The 21,402-nt window shown below is 35.2% G+C and overlaps 2 protein-coding genes across 2 annotated transcripts in view; one reads left to right on the top strand and one right to left on the bottom strand.

Moving 5' to 3' along the window:
* The first annotated feature begins 355 nt into the window (after positions 1 to 355).
* The window catches only part of LOC126266398 (uncharacterized protein DDB_G0280315), a 223,860-nt gene continuing 202,813 nt past the window's right edge, over positions 356 to 21,402 (top strand). The window contains exons 1-2 of the mRNA XM_049970302.1: positions 356 to 554; positions 5,929 to 7,304. Of these exons, the coding sequence (XP_049826259.1) occupies positions 356 to 554; positions 5,929 to 6,683 (954 nt within the window). The 3' untranslated portion in view covers positions 6,684 to 7,304. The remainder of the gene's footprint in view (positions 555 to 5,928; positions 7,305 to 21,402) is intronic.
* LOC126266399 (uncharacterized) lies at positions 15,225 to 17,435 on the bottom strand. Its single transcript, XM_049970303.1, has one exon. It carries the CDS (start codon positions 17,433 to 17,435, stop codon positions 15,225 to 15,227), a length of 2,211 nt encoding a protein of 736 aa, XP_049826260.1.

Genomic DNA, 21,402 nt, shown 5'->3' on the forward strand with positions numbered 1-21,402 from the left:
TCACCGTAGAAAAAGTCAATTTGACCCATCCTACAACGTATATTTTGCAAGACGATCATCAAGATCGAATAATGGGTGGATTTTACGAACACGAATTGCAACTAGCAAAATATCCCGACATTTATCTTGTGGAAAAAGTCCTTAAACGAAAGGGCAATAAGGCCTACGTGAAATGGTTTGGTTTACCAACCAACCAAAACAGTTGGGTTAATAAAAACGATTTGTTGTAAACAAAGAGAGAGAGAGGGGTGGTGGAAGAAGGGAAGTGGGGGGGTCATGAAAAAATTAATAATTTTATTTAGATTTATTTCACAGTCTAGTAGCGTCGCTCGTAGAAATAATAGTAATAATAATAATGATGATGATGATGGATAGTGCTGCTGATGCTGATGCTGCTGCTGCTGCTGCTGCTGCTGCTGCTGCTGCTTTTCAAACTTGTGATGATATTAAAAGTGATGGTATGAGTCAAGGAGGAGGAGGAGGAGGAGGAGGAGGGGGAGAAGGAAAAAGAAGAAAAAGAAGAGGAGATTATGAAAACCTGCAAGATGATGATGGTGATGATAATTATGATCCATCGCAAAATCTTCTTATAAAATCCACTTATGATATCAATCAGACAACTCAAATTACATGTGGATTGAATAAATTCAATAATTTTCGAATTGTTATAGAACTGCAGGATAAATTTAACAGAGATATAAAAATTTCATTTACTACAGTAGAATGGGATGATCTCATGGAAATATTGTCGGAGGCGATATGTGAAGACTTTATACAACTGAACAACAACAACAACAACATTATGAGAGAATGTTATGTTAACGAAAGCATTTATGTTTGTGTCTCATTAACCAATGATCAACATCATTATCATCATCATAAAAAAATAATTAAAATATGTGAAAAATACAACATATTTTTCGATTTATGTGTGTCAGATGTGAAAAAAATTCTAAGTACATACAAACATCTTGTAGCAAAAAAGGTGAACCTATTAAGAAATCTTAATTTCTACGAATATTATTATAATGTATTACGAAATTTAAATGATCTGTATAAGAATAGTGATGATGGTGGTGGTGGTGGTGGTGATGTACCTTGGATTAAGGCATTAGAAGTCTTTTCCAATGTTAATGACAGTCTTGAAAGTTTCTGTTTCACCGAATGTTTGATATTTTTCAAGGATCAAGTACTATTGGATATGGAATATTGTAAATAATTTAAATAAAGATATAAAAAAAAAACAACAGTGTTTTTATTAACAATTTTATTATACATACATACATACTATATATTATTATTATTATACATGTGTAAAGATATATAAAAAAAACAACAGTGTTTTTATTAACAATTTTATTAATACATACATATATTGTTATTATTATTATTATTATACATATGTTTCTATACTATAATGCCCCCAAGATAGGGTAGCAAAATCATCATCATCAACATTATTATATCTTTTATCATCAAAATATGATAAACCAATTTTTTTCTGTGTAATACTATAAACATTATGCTTATTTGATCTAATTAAATTTTGATTGATATATAGTTCATTTTTTTTATTTAGACATTCCACATAATCATCAAAAGTTATAGAATTTTTCATAATATTACTTTTAACTCCTTTAGCTTTTTTAACGCATTTAACAGATTTGTTATTACTATCATCATCATGACAGCAGCAGCTGCTGCTGCTGCTGCTAGTGCTGCTACCTTCAATAAATTTAAATGAATACATTTTAGATCGCAAACCAACGAAATGAGTCATGATGTTTCCATTTAATTCATCCTTCATTAAACCCACCACTTTTTTATTAGTCAAAGGAATATTGTAAACATTGTTTGCATGATAGTCACTGGTATCAAATAAATTTAAATTTAACTTGATAAAATCCTTATAGACATCTTCACATTCAATTCGATATATAAGACTGTCTGTATCGACATATAATAATTTTAAATTATTATTATTAAAATGAGGAATCATTTCCTTATAGTGAAATTCGTAAAGACATACTTTTGATAAGTCTAAAATTGACATGCCAATGTAAAAGGGCTTATTAAATACCACATCTAATTTGTTAAGTTCTATGGCTATTAAATTTTCATGGAAGATGGTGCGACTATGAAAACGGGGGCTACTAATCAAATTTTTGGCACCATAACGACCCTCCCAACATGTAACCAATTTAATATTTCGATATTTTCGTACGTTTTCCATTGTTTTTCCAAACACTGCATTATTCATCAGTTTAAAAAGATCTTTTTCAAAATCGTTTCGAGCTCCCTGTCTAAACATTGTATTTAATTCGATGTACGGTTTTAGCCAACAAGATTGATTAAATTTTAAAATTTTATGAATTCTCTTCAGCACCAGACCAAAACGCATCACTTGCTTTAAATTTCGATAATGAATGACGTAATTCTTCTTAGGATGTAAAGTGACAAGTAGTTTAGGTAATTTTGAATTTGGTGGTATAAGAGATTGCGGACAAAATGGCAGATCGGAATGTGTGTCGTGCAAGTGTTGAGGATAATCCAAATCAACTTCTAAAATATATCCAATATCCGAATCGTCGGCAACTTGTAAAACATCGAAATCACCATTGACATCGATCCATTCGAAATTTCTATAGGGTAAAGGTTGACACATTGCCCAACCATATAAGTTATTTACGTCAAAGTACATCAAAAATTTACTTGGACTCTCTGAATCATAATCTTCATTCATATATTTATTATTAGCAGTCGCATATCTATGAGAACATTGACTGATTCCACCTCTCAACCCCCTCTCCACAAACAACACAGTATCGACATTTTGAATTAATTCCAACGAACATTTAGTATAATATAACATAGCATCCCAGGAATATCCTGGTAATGTATAATAGTGTGCAGGATCCAATTTATAATTTTTATGACAATTATTGCGAAACTCTTCAAATACATCCGTTAATAATAGTACGTCAGTTTTTAAATATAAGTCCGAATACTCACCTAAATTTTTAATGTTAAATGCACGCCAAACGTTTTGACAATGTAGATAATCCTCATTGCTAAATCTATTACAATCGTTTAAGTGGTTTGTAAAATGTTCGATGGATGGTAAATGTTCCATCGACAATTTATTATATGAATCCAAATAGTCATATGGAAAATGACCCTTTTTGTATAACAAATTTAAATTTTCATCAGATACATTCGCAAATTCCGTATCTAGAATGGGTTTCGTTTCTAAATTTGATGCCAACTTTGCCAAACTTGTCGACATAAATCTAAATGAATCGATAAATCTAAATCTAATATTTGTATTCTCATCAACAATTGAAAAAGAAATGTATTTTTCCTTGTTTTTAGGCAACACAGTTATTTTTTTATCAAAATTTGCCATTTCTTTTATTATAAAATGTCCATCGTAACCGGATAAGTTGTGAAAGACAATTGGAATCATAAATTTGGTTTTATAATTTAAATTACAATGTTGATGAGCCACACCGCGAAATTTTCCTGTAAAATGACAATGATCTCGAACAACAATTGAATGTTGCATAAAGGGAACTTGACAAATATGACAAATAGAAGATGATGATGATGATGATGATAAATTATTATTGTCGATCATGGGTTCAATATGTATCATTTTTTCCTTTACAAATTGAGAAATTGTTTTCAGTTGGTTATTAAACCAGAGCATACAATCACTCTTGCTACGATAACTTTTATAAAATGATAAACTATCGTCATATGAACACTTAACATAAAATCCTACATTAAACAACTCATGCTTTTGATAACGTCTAGTATTAATCAAATTTTCACCGTCATCATCATCAGTAAATGGTGAGAGAATTGTTTCGAAATCAGCATAAATAATGAATGGAACTTTTTCCTTATTAATATAATTTCTAAAACTTATATATTTGTAATCTGGAAAACTTATTTTATATTTGTTTTTTTTATTACAATATTCAATGTGGTCTTTTAATTTATTTGTATTACTAAAATAATTTAAACATCGATCGCAAATGTACACTTGATTGTGACTATTGGATAATTGACACGATACTAATCTTGAAAGATTTTTAATATAGACATAATGATATCGTAAATCATCATCATCATCATCATCATCAATTTCAGATTGATTGTATTTATTGTGAAATATTAATAGATTAACATGTCTATATAATTTTTCTTCAGTCAAACGACACGGAACCACCATCATGGAACTATTTTTTTTCTTACCACCCTCATCCTCATCTAAAGTATATACATTAATAGATATTTTATTCATTTTTTCAAATTTTTCAATGGCTCTCATTGAAATTGGAAACTCAATGTTAGATAAATTTAAAACTTCATCAAAATGTGGATATGAGGATGTTCTATATGGTTTACCTCGAGGTGGAAACAGAGCTGAAACTATTGACCATGCAAAACAAAATTCATCTGAATTTTGAACATTAATACAAGCTTTTCTATTTTTTATGAATTTAGGTAGTTGTAAAAAGGATGAACCACCATTTCCCATTTCATATTTATTCACATTTATTTCAAGGTTTAAAATCCTATGTAAAGCCCATCCACTATCACGTTCTTGAAACTCTTCTAATTTATTCAAAATTTTATCTACAATATGTTCAACAAACCATTTTTTTAAGTCAGACCCTAAATCCAAAATCTCATTTTTAGTATTGAAATATTTAATTTGACTTTCCCCATTAGAATTAAGAAATGCGCCGCTAAAACAGGAGTTTAATTTTATTATCCTATGTGTTTTAAGCAATTTTTTAATATTACGTCTAAATAAAAGAAAGCTATCATTGAAAAAATGAATAACATCTTTATGTTGCAAATTAATAATAATACCTGTTTGTATGCGAGAATTAAAGCATGTATTTAACGTTTGCCAACAAACACGATTTTTTTTTTCTTTTTTATCGCATCTCGTGGCATCATGTTGTTTAAATATCAATTGTTTTTTATATGTTTTCATTAAGTTTATATTAGCATATAACTTTCTTTTTGTGCTAACACTTAAATCTTCTTGTCTTATCGTTTGCAATATTAGTTTAATGTTACTATTAATTATTTTTTTCCATTTTTCAATTTGTGATTTACTCATTATAGTAACTGCATGATTAATTGTATTAACTATTTCATCGCATACATTACTAATTTCACAGATATTATTACAATTATTGGTTATCATATTTTTACAATTAAAAATAAATTAATTTTCTATTATTTCAATATCAACCGTATTGTGAGGCAAGTCTGCTTTATATATAAGTGAATATTTGTCAGGTTTAAATTTGGAGATTTCAGCCTCTACTATGGGTACTAGTCTTTTGGGTAGATAAACTATTTCATCATCCAATTCAACTTGTACTGTTTTTCCATATTTACTGTCCACTATATGCATATCCCTTATAATATATTTTTTTTGTTTTTCCAAACTTCTTATTGGTGAATATTTCTTCAATTGAACCTTCGAATTAATTGCGTTTACATTCATTGTTCTACAAATATTTATTGTAACTAAAGAGACATATAAAACACACAAAAAAATAATAAAAAGAAAAAATACTTACATTTTTATGTTTATAACACAGACAGATACAAACTCAAATACAGACAATTGCAAAATTGTTGTCGATGGATATTTGTTTCTCTTCGAACTGATTCATTTCTAAAAAATGTGTTCAATTTATATCTGCATGCTCCCCCAGATGCTACCTACCGTTTTTTCTTTTTTTAATAAAACCCAGATTTTAAAGCAGTACACTGCAAGTGCAGCTGCTGTACGATTTACACTGGTTTTTAATTTTTTTTCTATTTTGCGGACCATATTTCTATATAAATAGCGAGCCCAGACTTACAGAATTACTATCATAAAAAATATTCACACAGTAAGTGTATGTACATACGTATGTGCTAACCACAACAACAACAACAGCAACTGCAACCGCAACAACAACAACAGCAACAGGAACCGCCACAGTAACAGCAACTGCAAACGCAACAACAACAACAGGAACCGCAACAGCAACAGCAACTGCAACTGCAAACGCAACAGGAACCGCAACACCAACAGCAGCAAAATGTATATCAAGTACATTATAGATATGGATGGGTTCAACGTGAACAAAGAGTTTCTTCCCAAAGAATTGGCTATACTAGACACGGATACTGAACGTACGTATTTACATTATTTTAAAGTGGGTTCGTTCAGATCCCTGTCTGATAAAGATCGCCGAACGGCGGTATGGTTAAGGAATCACCTGCATGGATTAGATTTCAAAGATTACAAAGATGATTTGGAATCTAATGAAATTTTTTCTATATTGGAGGACCTTTGCCGTACCGCCGAGTCTGTGAATGGGAAGATAGCTTACAAAGGTGGTACTTGTGAAAAAGCTTATTTAAATAAAATAAATTATGGACATCTAAGTTTTAATATTGAGGAACTTGGATGTCCAAAATTAGATATATTAATTAAAAGTTATGATCACAGTGCCACCGTAGCTACTGATCAAAATTGTTCACGGCACAACCAATTGATTAGAACTAAATCACCTCCCCACTGCCCACAAATGGAGGTGAAATATTTCTACGAATTTCTTAAAAGGAATAATTGGTTGTGCAAAGGAAAAGAATACTCATGATGGTGTAAAGATCTATGGTGGGGGAGAAAACAAAAGTTCAACGAATTCAATAAATACATGATGCTTTATTGATTTTTTTCTCAGTATGTTTTTGATGTATCCTACTACTACTACTACTACTACAACTACTACTGATAGAAGAAAAGAATTGATATTTAAAAGTGAAATACATTTGGGAAAATTGAGAAAACTTCAACAAGACATTAATTTATATGTACTGAAACGTGAGTTGTTGATGAAATTAAGAAACTTAAAATTATAAATTTGTATGATGAACCAAGCAAGCATGGAAACAGTGAGTGAAACGATTCGCAAAATAGAACAACTATTAACGGAGAAAGAAAAATCATTGTGTTACTGTATTAAAAATAAACTGCTTTATATTAAAAAACAACTGGAACATTGTTATGATGATGGGGAGTCATCGGAGCAACAGCATCAACAGAAATTTCACTTTACTGGATGTTGCTGGTCCACTCCAGACGCCATCGACGGTCCCGACACATGCAATTGTTTTCACATAAGGATATGTATTCAAAAAGCCAATGATCTGATCGATCAATATAAATAACTATAACGAAGTAGTAGGACAAGAAATAAACGTATCATTTTAATATCGAGGTCAACTTGTTCTATATGTATCTGGATCATTGCTCTTAATAAACAGGTGTACGTGCTTCAAGGTACTCCGGTACGTATTAATTTCGCATTCGCAGTCAAATATGCACAACGAGAACAACAGAAGCAGCAGCAGCAGCAGCAGCAGCAGCGACGGTGGTGGTGGTGTTAGTGCATGATAAAGGTGCGTGCGGAAATTATCATGAATATTAGAACTAGAAGCCAAACAAATAAGACTGTTAAAAAGTTAGAAAGGTTTTTAAAAAAATGGAATAGATGTAAAGGAAGAGGAACAGCAGCAACAAGAGCAGCAGATTTTGACAGAAACAAAGAGCAGCAGATTTTGACAGAAACAACACATGGATGGATGAGTTGGAGGAACTGAAAGAAAAAATAAGTAAAGAAAAATTTGATTATCTTGTAAATTTAGCACTGTACTGTTCTTGTGGTTGTGGTCAATTATTAGATACTTGTCAGGAATATATAAGTAATAATAATAATTATAATTATGTACCTTACATTAGTAATGTTGGATTAGTTAATTTTAAAGAATTAATAGACATAAGTGATAGGATTTGGGATAAATATGCAGATTTTTTATGTCAAAGGAAACATTGAAGATGGTAGTGTTGGAGTGGAGGAAAAGACTGTGGAATATTATTATTATTATAATTGTGTATGTGTGTTGTACCTTACATTAGTAACGTTGAATTAGTTAATTTTAAAGAATTAATATACAGATTTTTTATGTCAAAGGAAGCATTGAAGGTTGTGTATGTGTGTAATTAATAATAATAATAATTGAAATAAATGTATTTAAATAATTGTGTGTGTTTTATTATGCTTTTTTCTTCTAATTCGTCGTTGAGTGGGCGGGGCTTTCTATATAAGTCACACATGTTCAGTGACATCAACTTTTTTGGGGGGATAAGTCACATGTCAAATTATTCACGCATTCCCATTGCTCGACAACTTAACTTTGCAAAATTTCAAGAGTTCTCATTGGCCAGGAATGCAAATAAAACTAATTCCCCATTGGTCTCCATCCACAACAAGTAACACCCCCTTACATCTCATTAGTCTACAACAATAGACCACACCTCCAACAGAGCAGGGGGCGTGGCATCCACACAAAAGGGGAGGGGCGAGCGCTGTGATTGGTCAGTGGGCCAGAAACCGCTTTACCCTAACTACTACAAGGATTCATTTTAATGTGTTTTTGGTTTTACATACGATACTCATTATTTCCTTGTGTGTATTAATTTTACCTCATTTATCCTATTTACTATGTCTATTATTGACTTCGAAATTTCCACTTTTTGATTTCGGTTGGGAAACGTTAGTACCGGGCTGTTTAATCGATCGTCTCTTGAGTTGCTACGTCTTGTGTTCATGGGGTAATAATGTATGACCTATTATTCTAGCGTAGTTTAAGTTCTTGCTTAACGATAGGAATCCATTTCAATAATTCCCAACTGCACATAATTAGTTTCTGTTCCGTTCTGTACTAAACAAAGTGTAATTGCTTTTCCTCTTCCTGCTATAGTATAGACCCATTTGTTGTCTCCTCCAATCCGAATAAATTTGTTAATACAAGTCCTTATATTCTGATTGGCCCTCCAGTATATAATGACCTATCCACATAATAACACAAAAAAGTGAATTAAAGTTTTAAAGGGGGTATTCTAGTGTAGAGACATGAATTTTAGGTGATTTTTAAAGTGTCGTAAAAAAATGGCAATCAATATCCATTTCTTTATAAATTATTTATTAATGTTACAAGAGTACAGAAAAAAAATAAAATGAAAAAATTTAAAAATTAGTAGCTGATGAAGTGGGGGGTCTCAAAAAATTGGCACATGACAAACCCTCCTAGCAATCTGAAATAAAAAAAAAGATTATTAATTTAGAATAATGTCGCAATTGCATGAACTAGAGACAAGTTAAAATATTTTTTTGTCAAGATGGCGACAATTTTTTTACCTTTTTCATTTTCTCGAATTTTTTAAAAATAGTAAAAATTGAAATTTGGGGGTAGTAGTTCATACTCGAGAGAGGTCTATAAAGAAGATTCTTTGAAAATTTTAAGTGAATCGGTTCAGTAGAACTCGAGAAATCGTGGGTATCGTATTGAAAGAGACTGTTTTGAGAAAAACGCATTTAAAGTTTTGTGTAGTTTTTCGCTGTCAAAGTCGTAAAATGACTGTACTATACTATATGACTATACTTACATTTATTCAATCTGCCATTCCTGCTTCATACATCGGACCTTCTTCGACTTCGAAAAAACTATTTTCCGCGTTTCTCTCTTCCAATCGAGCAGTTCTGGCCTCCTTTGAAGCGTTGGATGTTTGTATTTCGGAGTAGTCAATCCGGACGTTGTCTCGTCTCACAGCAAATGAATGAGCTTCCTAACCAATTTTAATTCCTGTAAGCATCATCATTTTTAAAATAGGAATGAAACCTTAAAACTACAAACAGCAATAAATGTTGCTATCTCAATTATCTGAGCTCCGGAATGAATATGTTTTGGCGCAAAAGTCCAAATCAACGAGTTTAGAGACTCGTTATTATCTTGAGTTTCTGAACCTAAACATCGAGTTAATAATTTCTCTGATGATAAACTCTCATAAATTGGTTTTATAATTAACTTTATCACATAGAGGAAGATTTTCATGTTAAAACTCCTCTAAGGTATCCTCAGATGCAGCTTTTTGCCACGTACACCAACTCGCCGCACCAGGTGGGCAATACATATGTTGCGGATCTTCATCCGTAGAACTATTATGGTAACAAGTAGCCCAAACTGCATTTTTCATGTCTTCAACAGAGTCAGGGTGCCGGCGAATCGCTAAACCATAATATGAACGCAATTTATTAATAAATTTATCAGTTAATTTGCCTTTGAAATTCTTTTTTTTTTCTACTAATGGATTACTATCATTAAAAATAATCACCTTCAGTAAGCAAGGTCTGGTAGTACGGAGTTTTGAAGGTGAGGTAGAACTTCCCATAGATTCCTGGTGGAAGGGCTAACAGAGTTTCTTTGCCATTTGTATTATATGAAGTTCTTAAAGCTCGACATTACCTATTAATACATTAGGAACTGCTGAAACAGGATTTCTTAATTCTGTAACAGTTTTCCAGTGTTCGGGCAGTGTGATAAAACTGACACTAACTTAAACTAAAACTATTAAACAATGTATTTACAGTTTATGTACACGGTACTAATATTTATTTTCAATCCGTGTGGTTATTTATATCTATCGCTCATGACTGTCGGTTTCAATCGGACTGTCTGAATGACTTTTTTTTTGCCTCCTGTAGCTCACTGATGAATCACTTTGGCACGATTTAGATGTGTCATCAGCAAATAGAATCAACAATCAACTCAGTTTCATCTGGAGTTGGTATATCATTGATATAAATCAGGAAGAGTAGTGACTCCAGGATTGACCCTTGGGGTACTCTATTTGTAACTGTTATTTACTGGAAAAACTCCCCCCAATGTATGTTTGTTGATATCTATTTGTTAAATAACTAGTTATAAGATTAATACTCGGTGTCACTACTCCATAGTACTCTAGTTTGGAAATCAATGATCGGTGGTTCACGCAGTCGAAGGCTTTACTGATGTCACAAAAGTTAGATCCAACATACATTTTCTTCTCAAAGCCATTGATTATATAATCAATAAGATTTATACAAGCTTTGGTGGTACCTTTGCCAGCCCTAAATCCATATTGGTTTTTTATGAACAGATTATTATTTTCAACATATTTTGTGAATTGTGATCTTAGAAGTTGTTCAAATATTTTGGATAAAGCAGGTATCAACGACATGGGTCTATAATTGTTTATATTTCTTACATCCCCTTTCTTAAAAACTGGAATAACTTTACTTGTTTTAAAACAGTCCGGATATATGTGTACCTTTATACAATAGTTAAATAATTTAGTCACAGGCGATATTATTATGTTTTTGATATGTTTTCACAATCGGACACTAATGTTGTATATGTCCCTACTAATTTTATTCTTTGCTTTGTCAAATGCTTCCCTTACTTCAATAAAAGTTCAGTGAATTTGAAACGTTCGGTGGTTTTGACCGCATTATTTGGATATTCAGACACCGTTTAATGAGGTTTTAGCTGGGAACTCAAAATTTGATTTGCTATGTTTGCAAAAATCATACAGAGTTTCTTTGCCATTTGTATTATATGAAGTTTTTAAAACTCGACATTACCTATAAATACATTAGGAACTGCTGAAACAGGTTTTTTTAATTCCGTAACAGTTTTCTGGGGTTCGGGCAATGTGAAAATAAAACTGACTAATTTAAACTAAAACTCTATAAAGAATATATACACTATTTACAGTTTATATACACGGTACTAATATTTATTTTCAATCATTGTGGTTATTTATATCTAACGCTCAGGGTTGTCAGTTTCAATCGGACTGTCTGACTGACTCTTCTTGTTTTTTTTTTCCTCTTGTACCTGCCTAGGTGGTTCCGGGGGTAATAGTTCACCAGTCCCGAGATTTTGGGATCTTCATACGAATCATTATACGCAGAAATATCATTATTTTTTTTTTATTTTTCCAAAGCTTACATCCTTGACAGAAACTAGATTTGACAACTGTATCAACAATTTTCTTGAAATTGCTACTACTGTTGTAACTCCGAATAGAGAATTAAAACCTCTTTTTTCCCCAAGTCTCATCACCAGAAACAGTAAATTCCGTTGGACTTGCATTTGAATCACAGTCTGAAATTAAATCTTTTTCTTCATATACAGCTTTGGAAATGACGAGATTATAAATTGCAGATGCAGCTAAATGTATGTTTTTGACAGAAGTACTCATAATCCTTGAGATATATATCCATCAGACTAAAGAAGATGTTGATTCCTTCCCTCCCAAAATTCGCATGGCAAATATTATTTTTCGATTCACTTCAAAAGGATTTTTCTTTGAATGGACATGATGGTATATATTGTACGCTCTCGCAACTGTAATGCAAATTTAAAACCTAGTCCACGTTGAGCCGTTCGTAAGAATTTAATCTCTATTGCATGTAGAACACAAAACTAAAGAAGAAATTGCTGATAACACGGTAAAAAACTCTAAAACACAGTAGCCATAATTATTTTCTATTATTACTTCTTCATCGTTTGATTTACTTAACCACACTGAGGAAGAGTGGAGGCAGGTTTCTTCCTTTCAACTGTGACGCAGAGACCCACCACGTGATTTGTCTACGAGATGGACCAGGGATAGGCATGGATGACTCTGAAGAAGAGTCGGAGGACAAATCCTCTTAAGGATCGACCTCAGAATCAGAAGAAGCAATCCTAATCTTCTTCGGCTTAGAAGGAGGGGGTGTGGCACTATTGGGCCGTTTTTGGGTGGAAGTTGCTTTAGGAGCGGAGGCCTTGGCCTCGACCAGGGATCGTACAGAGCCAAGCTCTTTAATAAGGGCTGCGATCTGCTTCTCCTGGACGGCAATCTTGCCCTCAAGAGACACGATGATCTCTTTTTGGGCAAGAAAAATTTCCTTCTTCTTGGGCATCACGAAGAATGTCCAAGAGAAGGGTACCTGTAAGCTACTAAAGTATCTACTTTACATGCAAAGCGTGTCTAGGTCTAAAATGAAATTCAATTATAGTTTATTTCATCAATTTCAAATTCAACAGTCTTGCAATTATAAAAATCACAATGATTGCCAAAGGTTTTAATATGTTTCAAAAAACTAACCACTCCTCCCATTTGTCTTCTGATCCTCAACAGTTCTTTGTATTCCGATAATTTGTATTAATTTTGTTCTGGAGTTTCTGCACTTGCTGACTATGTCCCTCCTGTCTGTGAAAATTGTCACATTGCAGCCTCTATCTACCATTATATTCTTTATTTCTTCCGCTGCTACTAGTACTGCTGCGGTTTCACTCTCGCTTACTTCAACGTTCCCCCTATAACTTCTCTTTATCTCGATATCTCGATATATATACTTTTAGATGCTCATCCATATCGATCCATATCTTTCTGGAAGTAAATAGAAAAGGTTCACTCCACATCCACTGAGATAACTGGGCAGAATTTGAACTTGGGTGCTATGTTAACACTTACAGTTTCTGGCAAAAGTTCTGCTGTCCCTTTAATGAAAGGATTTGTTTGGATAGATTAAGTCGAAGCTAGCTGTTCTGTTTTTCTGCCTTATTGTTTCCGCCTCTTTTTGACTTTCCCTGTCCTGTCTTCCTAATTCGTCCGCTCTCTTCGTGTTTTCGTTGCTGTTTCTTTTGTTACATTATATTTTCAAACTCCTCCCGTTTGTCTTCTGATGTCCCTCCTGTCTGTGAAAATTGTTGCATTGCAGCCTATATCTGTCATTATATTCCTTATTTCTTCCGCTGCTACTAGTACTGCTGCGGTTTCTCTCTCGCTTACTTCAACGTTCCCCCTATAACTTCTCTTTATCTCGATATCCTGATATATAAATTCTAGCTACTTGTCCCACCATTCTTGTCGTATTCTATTGGCCTTCTTTAGCTTTAAGGTTTCAAAACCTAGGTATTTACAATTTGCGCAACACTTCCCTTTCTTCGTGCAGTGTCTACCCTCGTGCTCTCCCGAGCAGTTGTAACACACCACATTCCAATCTTCTTTGCAGTATTTTGTTACATGACCGAACCTACAGCACTGTGATTTTCTCTCACATATCAAGTTTCGCCATTAATTATTTCCACCCCTTTTCTATTATTTTCCCAAAAATTCCCCCTTCCACCTTTAATATGATATTCTCTCATAAAGTTTCTGCACTTGTATCTCTTAATTGTTCTAATTTAGTAGAATATGGGGCACTTGAGACAGACAGCGTAGGTGTGACGTCACGACTCCCCCCTCCCCTCCGGCGCCAGTGGGGCACTTGAGACGAACAGCGTAGGAGTGACGTCACGACCCTGTCGGCACGTGCCGCCCATCTGTTTGGGTGGTTGCTGGCCTTTGTCGGCAAGTGAGCACGCGCCACCCCTCTGTTTGGGGCGGTTTGTAGCCTTTGTCGGCATGTGGGCACGCGCCACTCATCTGTTTGTGATGGTTTATAGCCTTTGTCGGTATGTGGGCAAGCGCCACCCTTGTCGTGGGCCACCTCAGACCAAAAGCGTAGGTGTGACGTCACGAGTGTATGATATGCGCACCTTTCGTGGGCCACTTCAGACCAAAAGCGTAGAAGTGACGTCACGAGTGTATGACATGCGCACCTTTCGTGGGCCACTTGAGTCCAAAAGCGAAGGAAGACGCGTATGCGCGCATTTGTTTATTTTTACCTGTTCGTGGGCCACTTCAGACCAAAAGCGTAGAAGTGACGTCACGAGTGTATGAGTCGTGGGCCACCTCAGACCAAAAACGTAGGAAGACGCAAGAGTGAATGAAAATGCAATTAATTTATAATTATGATTTATTACATATTAAAAACAAAAACATATCAATAAGTTAACAATTTATTATTATTATTGTACATTTATATTACAATTTATTATTGTACATTTATATTACAATTTATTATACATTTTGTTATTTCGATACATGAAAAAGAGGTGAAAAAGTTCTTTCTTTCGTTGTTGCTTTCGAATCCCAGTCGTTGATTGGTGCAAATACAGTGTTTCTAAACAGAAAACATACATATACAATATTAATTATTCAATGGTAAATTTTGTAGTGATACACCTTTTTGTGACTGATTATTTGACTGAGGCTCATAAGTGTAGTTGTGGTGGCTGTGATCCATTTCTCACCCGGTTGTACGCGTTGAATATATTAAAAACAAAATAGACAAATTGTATGTACCATATATATCTATATAATATTAATAATTCAAAGTTACCTTTTTTTTATATTATTATATTAATTTTTAATTTCCACTTAATTAGTTCCTAGGGATCTTGTACCCGAATGGCCGAGAACTGTTGTCATCCATGAAGAGTCTCTTTGTTGAATTCGTTCTGTATGTCTTTGTCTCCTCTTTGGTTACTACACGATGATCTTTTGTCCGCACAAAGTTCATCGACGTCAAACGAATGGGATCTGTTTTTTCTAGAACCATTTGTTTAATTTTCCCATAATTAATGAACTGAGAAGCGCTGTATGTTAAGGCGATCCCTTTCACCTTACAAACATGTTCGATACACTGCTTCGTCGTTGACCACACCGAGTATGCGTAATTTTTAGGCCCGCCCGAAACAAATTCCGTGATGTAGGAACCGATACCGTATACCTCCAGCTCATCGGTCATGTCTCCAATGAATTTTCCAGTCGGGGGATCTGGAAAATGGTTGCTTGACACATAGATAACGGAATCGGTGTCGTAGTATAAAACCCGTGTATCCAACATCTCTAGATATTCGTACAACTTCAAACGGGCCTGTGCTGTAACAAAAGCTGCAATTACCACATTCACAGTAGGCAGAGATTCCACAGCCTCGTCGGCGTACTCCCAGTTGATTACAACAGTTTGTTCATTCACAGGAGTTATACTGTTGACATTCTTCGACGGATGCGCAAGGAGATCAAAGCATTCCTGAGGATCGTTGACGATGGTTGTTTGTGGTTGGTTTTCACGTTGTCCAAACTTTCCCCAGAACGAATTCAACATTAATTTGGCGAGGGATCGAAGACCAGGGTTATTTTCGATGCGTTCCGGTGTTAGCTTCACTTTTTCAGCTTCTTCAAAATCCACCAGATATTGTTGTTGTTTCACCACATCGTTTATGCAATCCGCGGGCCAGACGGAGGCTTCCTGTTTAATTTTGATGAATTTATTCATCATTTCTATGAATAAACCAGGCTGACCCGCCGCATGGTTGTATTGACGCGTTTCGTATGTCCATACTTCAAACACTTCCACAATCCTGTAGCCTTTTTCCAATGCTTTCACGACTTCTGCAATTACCCATGTCCCTGTGAACAATCGTTCTTCCTCCGTATGGCAACACTCACGCTGCTGTGAACTTTCACCACAGCTGTTGCAAAGGGCGAACATTAACTTTCCCTTCATCCTGACAGGGAGAACGGGGTGGTACAACTGCGCGGGTGGTAAAATTTTACATTTCACCATGCCATCTACGGTGGATAAATCAATGTCCCGGGCTGCAGATCCTACATAAATTGTGGGGTGTCCTAGAGGAAATCGGCCGTACTTGCACACAAAAGGGTACAACGAACATACATCGATGTATTTGATGCGCTCACCCTCGTTACATTTGTAGTATGTAACAGTGTTTCCGGTTCGGCCTCCATAAAAACCGTCACGAGGATTCAATGGTGATGTTGCCAACACGGGATGGTTTTCGACAAAATCACGCACTTCACAACTCTGTTTTAATAATGCGCGGAAGTTACATTCCCACATTTCGATGACTTCAAATCCCAGGTTGCGAAGTCGAGTCGTTTTAATGGTGGTGGCCTCGTAACGATTTCGCATGGTATCCATTTTATCTCCTCCAATCGATGTGTCTCGGTGAAATTTGAAACAGCTGGTGCATCCATGGAAGTAACAACCGTGAAACTCGAATACCTGACGCTGCTCCTCGTTAAAACCGTCAACTTTGAGTCCTCCTCCTACTAGGTGTTCTCGACCTGTACCGGCGTGGTGTATGGTGATTCCTCGTACGTTCTCCTCCCACAACAACCATTGTAAAGCGATAACCGATTGATTATCAGCCAATCGGTAACCACCACGGGGAATAACGGCGATTGTATCGGCTTCCAGATAGTTTCGTGCAAACACCTTATTACACGCTGATGCTATTGTTGTTGCTTCGGTGAATGGACAAACCTTACACTCGTTAAGAAGCATCGACCTAAATGAAAGACAGGCTCTCATTAGTATTTCCACGTCCGACTTGCAATATGCGACGATTTCCTCCTGGAAATTAAAAACATCATTCTGATGCTCTTGATGCCAGTTTAAAAACGTATGTCGGTCCTCGGGCTTCATTTGATTCGGACCGTAAAATTCAGCAGATGGTAAAGGACCCACATATTGCTGATTTTCCAGGGTGTTAAACAAGTGTGGAAAATAACCCTTCTTAAAGTTTCCAGCAAGGCCGAAAGCTTTAGGTAGCTTTGCCAGAGCCATTGGAAAATAATTTAGCGAGTCCAAAAATCGCACATTTCCCACCTCAGCCAAAATAATTTTTGTCCCCCGCATAATTAAGTTTGGCTTGATGTCTGTTTTGGTGAGAATATAGTTCAGGATGAACTGATGGTCGAATGCTTGACCGTTATGTGCAATCACAGTCACTCTTTTGAAAATTTTCCTTTGATTCAGCACAAAGTTCATAAAATTTTCAATAGGGTTGTTGATAATTACGTGGGTCCTTACGCCGCATTTTTCACAAAATTCCACTTCCGTATCTAAACAGTTGGAACAACACAATTTAAACACACACAATGTGGTTTCATGCACTGCACTGCCGTCGGTCTGAATGGTGTCCTGTCGTGTTTCCAAATCGTAAAATATGAATAATAAATCAGTAAGGCAGGGTTCCTTTGTGTTTGGCTGAATATAACACTGTTGATTTATCTGATGGTGTTTTTTACAGATCTTACAAAAAATTTCACCACATTCATGCCTACGTTTTCCATCGACAGTTTTAAAGCACCTTTGACACAATCGCAAGTCGGCACACACGTTGGATGTCTTCTTAATCCGTAGATGATTTTCCAAACATTTCCGGCTCCTGAAGTGACGATGACAATCCACACACTCTATTTTCTCCTCATCCTCGCACCGTGGTGATTCACGACAACACGGACCAATCCCACTGCAACGATGGTTGACGCGTGTATTGTAGGGAAGATTACATTCTTCGCAGTAGTAATCACAGGAAAACGCAGAGGTTAACGATACAATCGCGTTGTAATGTTCTTTGTGGAGTAGCAAATTAAGGGTTGGTCCTTCACTTTGTCCTTTAAAAATCACCTCTCGTCCACCGGCACCGTACTTGAACACTGTAATTCTGTATTCAGATAAAACCCTTTGGAATGCTTGCAACTCCTGAATCCCGGCACCCTCAGCGGGAATATCAACACCCGCTCTCTGGCACAGTTCCATAGCTCGTATTCCTTGTAGTTGTCCAATGTCCCGGCGAACCTGTACGAATTGTGGATCACTGGTCAGTTTCGCGATTAACACTACAAGTGCCCGTGGCAGGCAAAGGTTATCTGAATTTTTTATAACAATAATACCTCTTCTTGCAGCACATTCTTCTTCGAAACTATTATATTTTGTTTTCTGGGCACGCCCCATACCCACCGGCATCTTAATAACCGTCACTTTTATCTGAAAAGTTTCAGTGTTCACACCAGCCGAATTAGATTGGTATACTGATTGCACCAAATCGAGCACCTCATCAGCGGACACTGAATGCCTTGGTTTGAAGCGTGCCCAGGCTTCACCGCGAACAAGTTCACTACCAGAAAACGAAAACCCGACGCGATCCTCCGGATTGAGTCCCTCCAATGAATGTTGAACAATTGAGGTTATTCCGTTGCGTATCCAATTCACGGGATGAATGTTCTCCGGAACGGGGTTAATTTTAAAGGAAACAGCTCGCTGGATTAGGTTAAAACGGCCAGTCGATTGTTCAACATCGTCTACAACTTGAAATGCTTGTTGTTGTTGTGGTTGTTGTTGTTGTTGTTGTTGTTGTTGTTGTTGTTGTTGTTGTTGTTGATGTTGTTGTTGTTGTTGTTGTTCTTGCGATTCAATCTCATCTATTATGTGTAAACTCATGTTGTAGGACTCATCGTCATTATCTACAACGGAGGATTCATCTTTTGGAAAAAAAAATATAAATAAATTAATAAATATATAAATAATTTGTATACATATATATTTATATATCAATTTACCATTGTTTGGTGTCAAGCCAAGTTCATCTATAACGTAGAAAATGATGTCTGAAGATTCAAGATTATTATCATCATTATCATTCACAAAGTGGAATGCGTTGTTTTCTGTAATAAACACAAATAAATAAATAAATAAAAATAAATAAAAACAACTTACCCATGATAGCAGAATAAAAAGGTGAAGTAGAAGTCTAAAAATAAAATAAAAAATACGAACAAAAATATTCGTGAGGATGATCAACAGAGCTATTCTTTCAAATAACCGTCAACAGTGTTAATAAACTGATGGTTGATGTAAGAATATGAAAATCTGAGCGGAAGACTCTAAATATAAGACCCTGTACCACCACCATCCCTACCATTACATTTCGAATGTGGGGGCGTTTCTTCTAGGGTGGTGATTTTTTCACTTCATTAGGTGGTGGTGGTTTCCTTTTATCTATTTGGTGGGAGTGAATAATATTTTATATATATATATATATATATATATATATATATATATATATATATATATATATATATATTGTATTGAGAAAAAAAAATTTAATATTAAAAATATACGTTACAAATAAATTTGAATGTTTTTTCAATTACCACACTGTTTGAAAACATCGGTGATAAATATGATGTACCGACAACTTACCGTTTGAATTACATCTACCATTTTATCAGTACTGTGGTCCTGGTACAAAATTGAAAAAACGACTAGCGAGAGGTGATACAGGTATCAACGAGTTGGACAAAGCCTGTAAACGACACGACATTGCCTACGAGGAAAATAAATCGCTGCAGGATAGACACAAGGCAGACTTTGTTTTGGAAAACGAGGCGTGGAACCGTGTAAAATCCAAGAACGCTAATTTGGGTGAAAAAGCAGCCGCGTGGCTTGTAACAACGGGAATGAAGATAAAAAGGAAGCTCGGAATGGGTCATCGTACACAACACCAATCAAAAATTTCATTCAAGAAAGACATTGTCGACAAAATCGATAAAAAGATTTTAAAATCGGTCGACATAAAACCAGGTAGCAAGTCACTACGAAAAATCGCTGCAGCGGCAATAAAAATAGCCAAAGTCAACACTAAACGAATTGGGGGTCGAAAAAACGTGAAGATACCTAGAACAATTCCGTTTAGTTCGAAACAAGGAGGAATTCTGCCATTACTGCCAATTCTCGCTGGTTTATCAAGTCTTGGAGCATTAATGGGTGGTGCTGCCGGTGTGGCAAAAACAATAGTCGACGCGAAAAATGCAAAGAAGAATCTAGATGAACAGAAACGACACAATCAACGCATGGAGCAAATAGGAAAAAAGGGTAGTGGATTGTACTTACGAAAAAACCCAAAAGGGTACGGTTTGTTCTTGGAAAAAATTCCAAAAAACTACCGATAAGAGTGCCCGCACGAGCACTCTACGATCATGAAATAATCAAATTTGCCAAACAATTGAAAATACCCTATTTTAGAGGTGTTTTTATGCGTGACGCTCTACCTTTGTATCCTAAGAAAAACGAAAGTGCCGTCGTGAACCTGGACGATTCAACAAATTACGGAACTCACTGGGTTTGTTACGCAAAGAGAGGAAATCAAGTCAAGTATTATGATAGTTTTGGGGATTTACGACCACCGCTGGAAATAATTCGATACATGGGAAAAAATTGTCAAATTTATTACAATGTACACCCTGAGCAGAAGTTTAATGAGTCATCCTGTGGTCGTTACTGCTTGAAATTTTTATACAATATAAAACAATGAATACTTTGTCATACTATAATAATAATAAAGAAAAATCATTAATTTTAATTGAGTTTTATTTGATGACACACACACACACACGCACACACACGCACACACACATCCACAATTGCTGTTGTTGTTGTTATTATTGTTGTTGCGTTTTCTATTATTTTGTGTTAAATAAGCAGTGAGCTAAACTATTACTCAGTCTTATTTGAAACGTTGTGAGAGCAATGTCATATATATTTACTCTTACAAGTACCAGCCACATATTAAATATCGATTTTGTAAATCCTATTCAGTTGGATCCCGAAGTACAGTACGGGCTCGCCTTAATTGGATTTCATTCGTACAACAGTATTCCGAATATTGATTCAAATTGTAATACGTTTAACTACCGGAACATAGCCAATCGTATCGGATATATAGAAATCCCCGAGGGTGCATATGAAA

This window comes from Aethina tumida, chromosome 8 (genome assembly GCF_024364675.1).
Source record: "Aethina tumida isolate Nest 87 chromosome 8, icAetTumi1.1, whole genome shotgun sequence".
Taxonomy (NCBI): Eukaryota; Metazoa; Arthropoda; class Insecta; order Coleoptera; family Nitidulidae; genus Aethina; species Aethina tumida.